The sequence below is a fragment of the Schistocerca nitens genome, chromosome 2 (genome assembly GCF_023898315.1).
Source record: "Schistocerca nitens isolate TAMUIC-IGC-003100 chromosome 2, iqSchNite1.1, whole genome shotgun sequence".
NCBI lineage: Eukaryota > Metazoa > Arthropoda > Insecta > Orthoptera > Acrididae > Schistocerca > Schistocerca nitens.
The window spans coordinates 1,046,321,795-1,046,337,319 of NC_064615.1; the positions used below are offsets into that span (position 1 = coordinate 1,046,321,795).

A 15,525-nucleotide genomic window follows, 5' to 3' on the forward strand; every position below is an offset into this window, starting at 1 on the left:
GAAAAAGTTTAAAGCCATACCCTCAGCCGGTAAAGTCATGGTTACAGTCTTCTGGGACGCTGAAGGGGTTATTCTGTTCAATGTCCTTCCCCATGGTCAAACGATCAACTCTGAAGTGTATTGTGCTACTCTTCAGAAATTGAAGAAATGACTTCAGCGTGTTTGTTGGCACAAAAATCAGAACGAACTTCTCCTTCTTCAAGACAACGCAAGACCTCACACAAGTCTTCGCACCCGAGAGGAGCTCACAAAACTTCAGTGGACTGTTCTTCCTCGTGCACCCTACAGCCCCGATCTCGCACCGTCGGATTTCCATATGTTTGGCACAATGAAGGACACAATCCGTGGGACGCACTACGCGGATGATGAAGAAGTTATTGATGCAGTACGACGTTGGCTCCGACATCGACCAGTGGAATGGTACCGTGCAGGCATACAGGCCCTCATTTCAAGGTGGCGTAAGGCCATAGCTTTGAATGGAGATTACGTTGAAAAATAGTGTTGTGTAGCTAAAAGATTGGGGAATAACCTGGTGTATTTCAATGCTGAATAAAACAACCCCTGTTTCAGAAAAAAAATGTGTTGCATTACTTATTGAACTGCCCTCGTATATGACTCCTACCCCATCTATGTATAAACCCAATTGGCAGCTTTCTAAGGCTGGTGGATTGAGACATGCCGCAGCATGATTCGCATGCGGAAACATGACGAACTGCATTCATTATAAGCTGTTGTGTGCACAGTGTCATCACATTCTGCGTGATAGCAGAAAAGCAGCTGTATTTCATCTACTAGTTTTTTAATGGTTCCACTCCTCTTCCATCATATGGGGCAACCTCTGTTAGCTCTCTGGGACCACATCCACTCCCCCATTCCCAGTCTGACCATAGCAGATGATGTCATTATGGACCCTATAGCTATCTCAAACACCGTGGGCCGCTATTTTGCAGAAATTTCAAGTTTTACCCACTGTCTCCCTGCCCTGTCTCTCGGAAATGAGTGGAGGAGACTCAGGTGACACCCTTCCCCTCTCAGAATTGTGCATGCTACAGTGTCACCATTACTATGAGGGAGCTAGATCATGCTCTCACTTCATCGTGATCTTCCACCCCAGGGTTGGACGACAATCATATTCAGATGTTGCAGCACCTTTCTCTTGCAAGCGGGCACTTTCTCCTGCATACGTATAATTGCATTTGGGCAGATGGCACATTTCCCAGATGCTGGCGTGAAGCCATTGTCATAGCCATACCTAAGCCCGGTAAGGACAAACACCTTCCTTCTGGCTACTGCCCCATTTCTCTCACCAACTGTGTTGGCAAGCTGATGGAACGTATGATTCATGGCTGGTTGGTATGGTGGCTCAAATCTTGCAGTCTGCTAATCCCTGACAATATGGATTTCGAGTGCACCGTTCTGCAAATGACCATCTTGTCACTTTGTCAACCTATGTCATGAATAGTTTTTTGCACAATTGCCAGACTGTGGCTGTGTGGTTTGATTTGGAGGAAGCTTAAAACATCTGTTGGAGGATTGGTATCCTCCATACTGTATACATGTGGGGCGTCAGAGGCTCCATGCCCCATTACCTTCAGTAGTTTTTAAGACAGAGTTTCAAGGTATGTGTGGGTTCAGTCTTGTTGGACACTTTGATGCAGGAGAAACAGGGTGCCTCGGGGCTCCATCCTGAGCTGCATCATCTTTGCCATAGCTATTAACCTTATTGTGGCTCGTCTCCCGCCAAGCATCTCCACCTACCGTTTCGCTGACGACTTTGCAGTTCTCCACGGGCTTGTCTCCTTGAGTGGCATTCTCAGAAACATCTCGATCATCTTTACTCGTGGAGTATCAACAATGGTTTTCGCTTTTCCACTGACAAAACCGTTTGTATGACTTTCTGGTGGCACAAGGTGTTTATTCCACCGTCTTTACATCTTAGGTCTGTTGCTCTTCTGTTTGCTAAAACTACGAAATTCCTGGGGCTCATACTTAATAGGAAACATTCTGGGTCCTCCTATGTGTCTTACCTAGCCGCCTGCTGCACCCAGTCCCTGCGTCCTATGTGTCGTAAGTGGTATTTCCTGAGGAGCGTATCATGCCAATAATGTGTCTGTTAGAAACTAGACTATGGGTGCTTCATTTATTCATCTGCACATCCATCCACCTTAAGCGATCTTAATACAATTCACCATTGCACTTTTTACGCTAGCCTAGTTGAGAGTCTCTGTGCTGAAGCTGCCAAACTACCACTGTCATACCGGTGTGATGTTCTCCTCAGCAGATACTCATGCTGTTTGTCTGCTATGCCTTGCCACCCATCCTATGCCTCCTTTTTTGCTGACTCGCTGGCCCATCAATATGGGGGGCGTCCCTCTTCTCCGTTACCTTCCAGAGTTCACTTTCGGCTCCTACTCCGGCAGTTTAACTTAACGCTACTGGCCACATTCCTGATGGTGTGAACCCTTTACTACCATGGCTTCGTGCAGTGGCCTGTGTCCATCTTGGACTTCAGCTGTGTTCGTCTTGGACTTAATTTGTTTCCTAAGGAAACTACTCTGGATTCACTCTACTGCAGTAAGTTTCTCAATCTTCACATCTTAGTGATAGCACCTTCGTGTGCACTGATGGCTCTAAGACTACTCGTGGTGTTGGGTGTGCCTTCGTCTTTGTCACTGACCAGTTTTGGTATCAGCTTCCGGAACACTGCTCAATATATACAAGAGAGCTCTCCGCCTTCTGTCAGGCCATCCAGTACATCTCGTGACACAGGGTCTCTAACTGTGTTATATGCTCATTGCCCTTCAGAGCCTCTGTGTGCTGTTCACAGTCCATCCCTGAGTTCAACAGGTCTAAGAAAGCTTCCACCTGTTCACTGTTGAGGGAGTCACTGTGATGTTCATATGGGTTTGTGGTCACATCAGTCTGACGGGAAATGAGGCTGCTGCCGCTGCTGCCAAGGCCGCATTCCTCCTACCTCAGTTCACTAGCTCTTCCATTCCTTCGGATGATCTCTGTATTGCTGTCTATCAGCAGGTTGTATCACTTTGGCATCACCACTGGTCATCTCTTCACGGGATCAAGCTTCAGGGAATTAAAACTCTCCCAGTGGCTTGGCCAACCTCATGTTGGTTCTCTTGACGCGAGGAGATCATTTTAGCTAGTAGGTTGCTTATTGGGCATCGTCATTTTAGCCATTGCCATTTGTGATTCCCCTGTCATTTCATTGTCACCAACCTTTGACAGTTCACCATTTCTGACCAAATGCCCTTTTTTAACCACTTACATTCTCATATAAGTGTGCCGTCTGAGTTATCAGCTGCTTAAGCAAACGACACATGGGCTGTCAACAGCATTTTACTTTTTATCCTTTGTAGCAATATGGTGAAGGACATTTAATCTTTGGCTCGGGACCTCCACTATCTCTACAGCATATTTTCTGGACCTTTCTCCACTAGGAAGTCCTTGTTCTTAGCTCGCATCCCTTCCATCGATTGGGCTTAACATACTGTTGTGGGTTGGCAGGGGAGCCAACACCGTGATTATTAGAGGAAGCCGAAAGGCACGCGTTTTAGCTCACGCAGGCTGACCTGAGGTCTGGAACAGGACAAGGAAATTAGAATTTAGAAAAACAGACGTAGCTGGTGGAATACTTAACTTTAATCCATTAATGATGAGCATCGCTCTGGACTGTACATTATTCACAATATCAATAGTAACTGAACATGGCGCCTTGCTAGGTCGTAGCAAATGACGTAGCTGAAGGCTATGCTAACTATCGTCTCAGCAAATGAGAGTGTATTTTGTCAGTGAACCATCGCTAGCGAAGTCGGTTGTACCACTGGGGCGAGTGCTAGGAAGTCTCTTCAGACCTGCCGTGTGGCGGCGCTCGGTCTGCAGTCACTGATAGTGGCGAGACGCGGGTCCGACGTATACTAACGGACCGCGGCCGATTTAAAGTCTACCACCTAGCAAGTGTGGTGTCTGGTGGTGACACCACACATACAATCAGTTTTAAGTTCTTTTACTTCTTGATGATCTAAGTTTATGACGTGGATGCTTATGACCTTATGTTTTTGTGGCCTAAAACAAACAAACAAACAAATTTCCCTCAAATCACATAATACAGTTAGATGATTCGTTATATCTCACAGTATTGTTAGTCTTCCACAGCCCTTTTCCATGGTTTCAACCACTGCAAGTTTAAGACCTTCGCACTGCACTGGTATTATCTACTACTACCTGTATGCTAGCACAAAGGTTTTCAAACTGTGTATCAAGACTCCCAGGACATTGTGGCCTCACAGTTGGGTCACCATGGTGGTTCCATAACAATAATAATTTGGTTTATTTGCTTTGCAAGTAAAGGAACAACATGTGCACTAGTTGTGATATCTAGCAGGCCGGCAAGTAAGTGTTGTTACTATGGCAGCATGGTAGATGGCAGTCTATTAATATGGAAGAAAAAGTTGGATGATAATGATATACATTGCACTATTCCTGCTCTTCATATGATTGTAGAATAAAAGACTTACAGGTGGTGAAGAGTTGACTCTGTGTTTGTAGATCATATAACTGAACTCGGTGATTACTTCCTGAACTACTTTCCAGAAGTAGTAGATAAACATAACTAGATGAAAGATCCTTTAAGAACAGAACTTCCATCAACACTTACTGTTGATGAACAAAAGCAATTTATGGATATTTCTCCAGACTCCACATTGAAATTGAAGTTCATTTCCTCATCACAGCTTGATTTTTGGAGCTGGTGAAGTAGGAATATATGCAAGTTTTGATACCTTTTGCTACAACCTACTTATGTGAGGTAGGTTTTTCAGCATTGGCAATCATCAGTAGCAAATACAGATTGCGAATGAATGTGAAGAAAGAGATTTCCAATCTTGTGCAGAGATTTGAGGAACTGGTGATAAAGAAGTAAGCTCATCCTTTTCCTTATTTTGTTGCAAGAATTGGACATAATAATGTTAAAAGTTTATTAAAATGTGTTACTTTTGACATTTAATAAAGAAATAATTCTTATTCATTTTTTTTTTTTTAATTTAGATTTATTTACCTCACATTTCAGTTGGATGTCATGTGCGAAAGGAGTCACAGGTGATCGTGTATAAATCAAGGGTACTGAAGATCCAAAAAGTTCGAAAACCACTTGGCTGGCACATCTCTGCTGGTACCAAGCTGCTCCTCTTTCAGCTTCCAAACATTTAAACTCATCTCTGAGACTCCTACCCCATTTTTATAAACCACTGGTACCATGTTGTACGAGGGCCGTTCAGAAAGTAACCTCCGGTTGATTTAAAAAAATACACCAAGTTAAATAAAAATATTTTAATATATACATCTTACAACTACATCTTTGCACTATTTTTCTACATAGTCTCCATAGCGATTGAGGCACTTATCGTATCTCTTCACAAGCTTTGAAATTCCTTCTGCATAAAAATCACCCGCTTGTGCCTGGAGCCAGCCTGTGACCGCATCTTTGAGCTCTTCGTCGTCATCAAACCGCTGTGACCCGAGCCATTTCTTCAAATGCATGAAGAGGTGATAATCACTTGGCGCCAGGTCTGGGCTGTAAGGTGGATGGTTGATAACGTCCCACTTGAAGGACTCAAGAAGGGCCGTTGTTCTGCGAGCAGAGTGAGGACGGGCGTTATCGTGCAAAAAAACGATACCGGAAGTCAGCATACCACGGCGTTTGTTCTGTATAGCCCGTCGTAACTTTTTTATTGTTTCACAGTACACGTCTTGAATAATGGTCGTACCACGTTCCATGAATTCAACCAACAACACCCCTTTGGCATCCCAAAACACCGTTGCCATCAGTTTTCTGGCAGAAAAATCTTGCGAGGCTTTTCTTGGTTTGGTAGGCGAATTTGAATGTGCCCACATCTTTGATTGTTCTTTTGTCTCAGGGTTCACGTATTTAATCCAGGTTTCGTCACCGGTCACGATTCTGTTTAACAATGGTTCTCCTTCGTCCTCATAACGTGACAGAAAGTCTAATGCAGAGGCCATTCTTTGAGTTTTGTGGTGGTCGGTAAGAATTTTGGGCACCCATCGTGCACAGAACTTATGGTAACCCAATCTTGCTGTCACTATCTCATACAAGAGAGTCTTAGAAATCTGTGGAAAACCAGTAGACAACTCCGACATTGAGAAACGTCGATTTTCACGAACTTTTGCATCAACTGTCTGAACGAGTTCGTCAGTCACCAATGATGGTCTACCACTCCTCTCTTCATCATGAACGTTTTCTCGTCCACTTTTAAATAAACGTACCCATTCACGGACAACTCCTTCACTCATAACTCTTGGTCCGTACACGGCACAAAGCTCACGATGAATAGCTGCTGCAGAATATCCTTTGGCTGTAAAAAACCTTATGACAGCACGCACTTCACATTTGGCGGGGTTTTCTATTGCAGCACACATTTCAAACTGCCACAAAAACTAAACTAGCGCAGGTACGACGTTCACTCGACCACGGCTTGATGCCGACTGACCTGTTGAGTGCGTGAACGCACAGATGGCGTCGCTACTCCCCCCACAACCCGCACTGTGACCAATCGGAGGTTACTTTCTGAACCGCCCTCGTATGTTGCTGTCTTATTTTTTTTCTGATTGGTTGAAGTTATCATTTAAATTATCTTATGGAAGTTCAGCTTGCCATGTCCTTCATTCCTGCCTTAAATGCATTGCTTAATGATGTCTTTTGAAGTCTTCATGGACATTTACTTCTGTCTTGCTTTCTTCATAGAATATTTCAGAGCACTTTATCTCTATTACTGATGCATTCTCTCATTTCTAGAATAAAACAGCACGCCCAAAACCAGTGTATCTGTGGACTGTTCTGGATGTTCAGAAATGGCTGCGAAGACATTGCAGTGACTATTACCCATTGTATGCAGAAAAGTTTCAGCAGGTAATTTATGTAATACAAAAGTTTTCATTGAATTCTACAAAGTGTCCATAGAATGTTGTCCAATTCAGTTTGTTTTGTTTCAGTCAAGGTGTAGCAATTTCTGTAAATTGTATTGTGCTTGGAACCTTTCAGTTAAACAAAAAAATGTTTTTATTTTTCTATTAGAATTAGTGTAAGAGTAATTCCATGTCAATCCAAATCAGGAAAAAAAATCCATTTTCGACCAGACCATCTCAGATTTCTTGCAGATTTGCTGCATCCAGTGATCTAGAGAAGAGATGGAAAAGTGCCAGTTTGCTGAGGTATGCGCAAGGCTGTAGCCAGGATTTTGTCAAAAAGGGGGGGGGGGGGATCTGATTTGTTAAAGACGAACTTAAAAAGGCTTATTTTTTTCATTTATTCTGAAAACACTTATATTCCTTTTTTTTAATTTTAAGTGCATAACTTGCTTTTAGGTGGCCTTTATTCTTAACACACACACACACACACACACACACACACACACACACACACACACACACACACACAGAGAGAGAGAGAGAGAGAGAGAGAGAGAGAGAGAGAGAGAGAGAGAGAGTTGTGAGGCATTTTTACTTTATTATTATTCAATGAAGGAAATTAATTTGTTTACATAAGCTGGTTTGTTTATCTTTTATTCGTACTCCCATAACGATAGTAATTTGTCTACAGGTTTGTTGACATTGGTACAAGTTTACCCAGTGCCAATTTACACCTAATAAGAACATTATTTAATATTCTTAGTGAGCTCCACTTCGGGTTGTAATCATGGATGTCTGATATACAAATAATGAGATAATAAATATTATGTACATTTATGTTGAAGCTTGTAATAACGCTAGAGAAGCCTGCAACTTATGAGGTGGGTTGTATCCGGACCTGTAAGAAATTTTCAACTACGTGTGAACGCATTGTCTGAAACGGGAGGTATCATACCAAGAAAACATGATTGAAGGAGAATTGCTACTGGGGAAAATTCAGAAGTCACTATATTAGCTGCAATTGTCACTAATCCTCATGTAAGTTTCCGTCAGTCGGAATGTCATTCGGCAATTTCTCAAAGGAGTGCCCTTTGAATACTTAAGCATGGTAAATTCCATCTGTATCACATTGGTCTACATCAAGCCCTGCATGGGGATGATTTCCAGAAGTGTGTTGAATTTTGCCAGTGGGCTCTAGACAAGTTGAAAATGGTACATTATCCAAGGTGGCTGTGTGAAATTTATTTGTGTCTGTGTCAGCATAAGTGATCATAATTCTGGTTCTAATCCAGGTACAACAATGAAACTTGTATCATTGAAAAGCTAATGAATAGAGCTTTACATTGATATGCAACATGGCAGGTTTCTAGGAATTTTCACACTAAAGGTCATTGACCTTCAGCTTTAATCTTAAATATCTCAAAACACCCTACCTTCAATTTTTTTGATATATATATATAATTGCTCCAATATGCTACTATAAACATGGTAAATATCAAGGTGGCACATCAAAGGCATCATGACCAAAAATTTATTTTGTCTGCATGAGTACACTATCAAAACACAGAAGGTAGTACATAAATATGAAACAAAAGTTATTAAAAATACAATTTGTAAGTAATGTTGACAAAAATATCTTTTATATTATTGTAGTAGAAGTATGATCCATTTACACTGTGTGTTGTTGTGGTCTTCAGTCCTGAGACTGGTTTGATGTAGCTCTCCATGCTACTCTATCCTGTGCAAGCTTCTTCATCTCCCAGTACCTACTGCGACCTACATCCTTCTGAATCTGCTTAGTGTATTCATCTCTTGGTCTCCCTCTACAATTTTTACACTCCACGCTGCCCTCCAATACTAAATTGTTGATCCCTTGATGCCTCAGAACATGTCCTACCAACTGATCCCTTCTTCTAGTCAAGTTGTGCCACATACATCTCTTCTCCACAGTCCTATTCAGTACCTCCTCATTAGTTATATGATCTACCCACCTAATCTTCAGCATTCTTCTGTAGCACCACATTTCAAAAGCTTCTATCCGCTTCTTGTCCAAACTAGTTATCGTCCATGTTTCAGTTCCATACATGGCTACGCTCCATACAAATACTTTCAGAAACAACTTCCTGACACTTAAATCTATACTCAATGTTAACAAATTTATCTTCTTCACAAACACTTTCCTTGCCATTGCCAGTCTACATTTTATATCCTCTCTACTTCGACCATCATCAGTTATTTTGCTCCCCAAATAGCAAAACTCCTTTACTTCTTTAAGTGGCTCATTTGCTAATCTTATTCCCTCAGCATCACCTGACTTAATTCGACTACATTCCATTATCCTCATTTTGCTTTTATTGATGTTCATCTTATACCCTTCTTTCAAGACACTGTCCATTCCCTTCAACTGCTCTTCCAAGTCAGAATTACAATGTCATCGGCAAACCTCAAAGTTTTTATTTCTTCTCCATGGATTTTAATACCTACTCCGAATTTTTCTTTTGTTTCCTTTACTGCTTGCTCAATATACAGATTGAATAACATCAGGGAGAGGCTACAACCCTGTCTTACTCCCTTCCCAACCACTGCTTCCCTTTCGTGTCCCTCGACTCTTATAACTGCCATCTGGTTTCTGTACAAATTGTAAATGGCCTTTCGCTCCCTGTATTTTAGCTCTGCCATCTTCAGAATTTGAGAGTATTCCAGTCAACATTGTCAATAGCTTTCTCTAAGTCTACTAATGCTAGAAACGTAGGTTTGCCTTTCCTTAATCTTTCTTCTAAGATAAGTCGTCAGTATTGCCTCACGTGTTTCAGTGTTTCTACGGAATCCAAACTGATCTTCCCCGAGGTCGGCTTCTACCAGTTTTTCCATTCAACTGTAAAGAATTCGCGTTAGTATTTTGCATCCGTGATGTATTAAATTGATTGTTCGGTATTTTCACATCTGTCAGCACCTGCTTTCTTTGGGATTGGAATTATTACATTCTTCTTGAATTCTGAGGGTATTTCACCTGTCTCACACATCTTGCTCGCCAGATGGTAGAGTTTTGTCAGGACTGGCTCTCCCAAGGCCGTCAGTAGTTCGAATGGAATGTTGTCTACTCCTGGGACCTTGTTTCGACTCAGGTCTTTCAGTGCTCTTCAGTGGCAGTGTCTTAATTGTGATGGGAAACTGGTGTGTAGTTGAAGACACATGAAGGAATATTTTATTTTCACCGCTGAAAAAGATAAAATAAAATTAATCCATTCAAAATCTCCTGATGGTAAGACAGAATCATGAAATTATTTCCATTTTTGTATTGGGCAGCACATCCATCTGAAAAGTAGTCAATGTAATTTGGAGTTGGAAAGTGACATTTTAAGAAACTGAGAATGCACGCACTTTATCATGCTGGAGATAATCAGATATTTCCACATACAAAACATGCTGTATGTCATTAGTATTTGCATCTCAGTAGTAAGCTAAAAACTGGTGAATTGTAATCTGTGAACTATTCCACCGAAATCCCTGTACTTGTTCCTGAACCTCTTCCTGAATGGTGAAGGACTAATTATGTACAAAATCACAAACAAGATATTCATGTACTTTGAGTTCTTCTTGAGTGATTTTAAAGGTCCTTGACTGCTACTGTATGATACATAAGTGTGATAGAAGCCATTGTAAACTCAACGCAGTCATCTCAATAAAATCATCTGTTGGTTTTTTTTTTTTTTTTTTTTTTTAGTTTCTAAAACTACCCTGCCTGTTGTTAACCAACACTTTTCATCCATGTGGTGTGTCATCGTGATATTTACCACGTTTATAGTAGCATATTGGGGCAATACATCTTTTTTTCCAAAAAAGTTGAAGGTGAGGAGTTTTGAAAGTTCAAGGTCAAAGGTTAAGGCCAGTGACCTTGAATGTGAAAAATTCTTAAAAACCTGCCATGTTGTATATCAATGAAAAGATCTACTCATTGGCTTTTCATTGATTAGAACCAGAATTATAGTCATTTATGTTGAGATAAATGCATATAAATCACATAATTTCGAAAATTTGCAACCTGTAACTTTCTTCACAATTATTGTATACCTCTACAAATTTGTAGTGTTCATCTCTTATCTGATCACTGAATGCTCCAAATTTGAAAGACATCTGAGTGAGTTGGGTTGACTGTTTTGTTGGATTGGTATGGAATTACCAATAATCCAGACTCATACTGCCATGGTACTGGTTCCCATTTTTTGCTGTTTCATTTACAACAATACAAAACTTTTGCATCTTATGTTCATATGTTTCAAGACAAGACTTGTGATTTGTCATCCAGGACAACCATAAATGGCAAGAGTGAAAGTACACTTCCATGTTTTAATCACCTCCTCTTATTTATCCAGCGTGTTGCCTCATCTCCTCCTTTAACATAGCTTTTACTTCTTTGGTACATGTATTCCATCCTGTCAATTGCATATTTTTGCATGCCCTTAGCCAATCTTGCTGTAGTTTGGTATTTTTCACATACATGCTCATTACTACAAGAGAGAGTTATGTTAACGGTCAGAACATATCCCAGAATCTACTGCAGATTGAACCCTAAACCTTTAAGTTGGAGACCTTACAATTGTTTTTTAATGTTTAGATGTTGATTACACAGTACTTCATTCCTCTACCATCCGCATGAAGTTTCTTCGTCTCGCTTCATTTCTGCCCTCTCCCCAGTTTGTTTTGTGCAATATTTATGGTGCACCTCAATATAAGAATGAAATTTGCCTCCGAATATACACAAATGTAAGGAAAACTTTGAGATACGCTTTCATCAATGTTCAATAAAACATATATAAAAAGAAACCAGTAAAAATAAGATAAGGAAAAATGTCTCTTATCTTTTTTATAACTTTTTGTATTAACTATGTCAAACTCTCTTTGTACAGTTCCCATAATTTTTGCTTTCAGCATGACATAACTGGCAGGTCATTAATAAGGATTAATGAAAGCACCTTAATTAGACTGGGCATTGAAAATGCTGTACATCGCCAAGAAATTTGGAGAGAGATTGCAAAACTCCGCCTGAAGACTGACATCATAGAAATCCGTGATCTGGAAAGGAGGATTAATTGCTGACATATTTATAATCATACTGTAAAGAAATTGTTAGTTATGAATTTTACAGAAAAAGAAAGATTCATTTTAACATTCTTCGTGCTACTTCTGTCATTATATCACGCAAGGAAAAGAGCAACTACATTACGACTTATACATCTGAAGAAAAGAAGATGCCGTTTGTTGCGTACCATCATGGACATATCTCACACGCGAGAGAAATAGCAAAGTGATAAATTGTACCCATTTTCTTCATGAAATATTATTCTTTTCAAATCTCTGTATCACTTCTCTCTTCCATAGATGTTAAATAAAACTGTCATTCCTTTTACAATTCTATGTATGCTTCATGATCAGAATTCTTTCTTGCATAATTGTTCTGTAATAATTCTTAATTTTTAAGAAATTTATTAAAATTGGAAGTAAAACAGCTGGGGTAATGTTGGAACTCATAATGTGTGAGTAAATGACCAGTAATTAGACAGAAAGTGTCAATATTGATTTGTCTTACCTCGCACTCCGGACTGCTTTATCTTTATCTGTCAGAGTTTATTGTTCCGTTTCAGTTTCCTGCTCTGTAGCCTCCTTGTGTTGTAGCTTTTCCATTAATTCATCGCCGGCCGGAGTGGCCGAGCGGTTAAAGGCGCTACAGTCTGGAACCGCACGACCGCTACGGTCGCAGGTTCGAATCCTGCCTCAGGCATGGATGTGTGTGATGTCCTTAGGTTAGTTAGGTTTAAGTAGTTCTAAGTTCTAGGGGACTTATGACCACAGCAGTTGAGTCCCATAGTGCTCAGAGCCATTTGAACCATTAATTCATATTGTATGTGTTCTTCACTTGTGATTAAACAAAACTCTTGTTTGTTGTTACAAATTACTGTTGTAGGTTAACATATAAGAGATGCTAAGCTGTGTTGTGTCCATAGATTAAATTGCAAAGCATAAATATATCAAATACAAAAAATTAAATTTCTACTCATTGGGGGGTTTTAGTCACTGCCAACAGAAGATGACACAAACACTACCTTTCAGGATGAGAGGTTCCTTCATCTGGTCACAGAGAAGTAATGGACTGAGGGAAGGAGACTATTCAGAGATTGAGAAGGAAAGCTACTCAGGATTCCAGAAAATAAATTACAGGAGAAGAAAAGATGAGAAAATTCCACGATCATTTTCTCTCACTCTGTCAGAGAAAGAGAACTGTACTGTATTTGTGTCATCTTTTGTGAGGCTTTATATGGCCACTAGCTAAGCAGAATTTTTCCTTCTTTGCTTGTAGTTTTATTTTAGAGATCTCCCACCCCATCACTTCACTAACCTTCCCCATCCTCTTCTCTCACACACTTCTCGTGGTTAAAGCAATGAGCATTAAATAAAGTTTATTGAAAAGAACAATCACTTCCTACCTTCCTTAACTTTTAAATTAACTAGTTACTTATTCAAATTTGGAATGGATTTCATCTACATAGCTTCTTTTCCGCCATAAAAGATTTTTTAAAACATACTGAAATGTAGTTTAACAAAGAAAATAATCAATTATTGTTAATATAATGTAAATGAGTAGATAAAAGAATCAACTCACCATGCGGCTCCAGGGGAACACACACACACAAATGGATTTAATGTTTACAAGCTTTAGGAGCCAGTGGCTTCTACTTCTGGCAGAAAAGTGGAAAGAGAATGAAGAAGGGTGAAGGAAAAGGACTGGAGAGCTTTAGGGAAAGGGGTACACTTCAGAAAAGTCATCCAGAATCCCGGGTCAGGGGAGACTTACCGGACGGGATGACAAGGAAAGACTGATTTTTGGGGACTGCCCTGGACGAGATTTGAAAACCTGAGAGCTAAAACGTGGAAGACAGGGCAATATGCAAGACAGAGATTACCACTAAAACATTTTGCATTAGTTAATAAGAATGAGAAGCTAAGTGCATTGTACATAACAAAAGTGGGAGGGGTGGTCAAAAATAGACAGAAAAGACAATGAAAGATGTAGGAAATTAAAATGGAGTGAAGCAAAGAATAGTTACAGTGAATAAAAGCTGAGACAGAAGAAATTAATGTAAATTCAGGCCAGGTGGGTGGCTAGAGCTAAGGACATGTTGTAGTGCTAGTTCCCACTTTGGAAATCTGAGAAACTGGTGTCTGGGGGAAGAATCAAACTGGTGTGTGTGGTTAAACAGGCACCAGGTCATGTTGTACAGCATGCTCTGGAACAAGATATCGTTTGTTGCTTGTATACACCCTCTGCCTATACCCATTCATCCTGACTGATAACTAGGTGGCAGTCATGCCGATGTAAAAGGCCAAACAGTGTTTACATAACAACTGCTATACGACGTGTCATTTCACAGGTGGCTCTCCCATTGACAGTATATGTTTTTCCAGTTACAGGGCTGGAATAGGTGGTGGTTGGAGGGTGCATAGGCCAAGTTTTTTGGAGCTGACACGGTCACAGGGGTAGGAGCCGTAGGGTAGGGAGATGGGTGCAGAAGGAGCTTAGGGTCTGACAATGATATTGCGGAGATTGGGAGGGTGATGAAAAGCTAGTCTAGATGTGGTGGGCAAAACGTCAGACAGAATGGATCTCATGTTTCCCTGTGTAATTTAACTCGTGTCTATTTTTTAGATAATAAAATCACAATACTGGATTATACATAAAACTGGCTTGCTGCTTCATAGAAAATACACATATTTTGTTGAGTAAGAGGAAGACATGTCTATAGAATTGTGTAGAAATGTGTGTTGATCACATCTGAATTTAAGCCACCAGAAATACAAATTATTTTGGTATAGAGGCCAGGAGGGAAAATGTTGATAACAAACAAAATTAAAAATAACCAAAAACTTTTTTTGTTAAAAAAATTATTGCATCACTCAGCAATTATATTTAAAAGATGCATATTTAAGACTGTTTCAGGGTACAGTGAGTTACATCTGCCTAACACAATCTGCCCAGAATTCTTGCTTTTTCAGTAAGAGCAGGATCACAATGCTAACTGCTTGAAGTGAGAGTCTAAAAATGTGGCTAACTTTTAAATAGAGCAAGCTTCATTTGGAAATAGATGCTTCTCAACAGGCTCATTAATTGATTTTAATTATAATGTTGCTATTTCAGTAGTTAAACTGTTCTTTAAACTTGACTATTTTAAAGAGACTCTGTTAAGCAGTGGAATTATTTGTGAACATATCACATAATCTTCTCCAGAGTATACTGTTCTTGTATAAATACCCATTCTTCCAGTGACATGAAATACATTTCATTCATTAGGAAAATGAAGAGATAATTAAAATGTATTAGGTATATGTAATGAGTCTACAAACCTGTGTAAGCAGAAGTGTGAGAAACCCAGGAGCATGGGCCAAATTTGAGTGTGTGAGGACTAATTCATCCTTCAACTCTAGTATGTGTGTAACCATGGCCATTTACTATTCCACCATGTTGGAACATTTTGTGCTAGAAGTACTGTAATCTCAGTTTTCCTGTTGCACCTGGTGTATCTGATAATTTCT

The 15,525-nt window shown here is 40.1% G+C and overlaps 1 protein-coding gene across 1 annotated transcript in view; it reads left to right on the plus strand.

Moving 5' to 3' along the window:
* The window catches only part of LOC126234775 (protein aveugle), a 34,997-nt gene extending 22,027 nt beyond the window's left edge, over positions 1-12,970 (plus strand). The window contains exons 2-3 of the mRNA XM_049943525.1: positions 6,827-6,940; positions 11,869-12,970. Of these exons, the coding sequence (XP_049799482.1) occupies positions 6,827-6,940; positions 11,869-12,036 (282 nt within the window). The 3' untranslated portion in view covers positions 12,037-12,970. The remainder of the gene's footprint in view (positions 1-6,826; positions 6,941-11,868) is intronic.
* Positions 12,971-15,525: the final 2,555 nt, after the last annotated feature.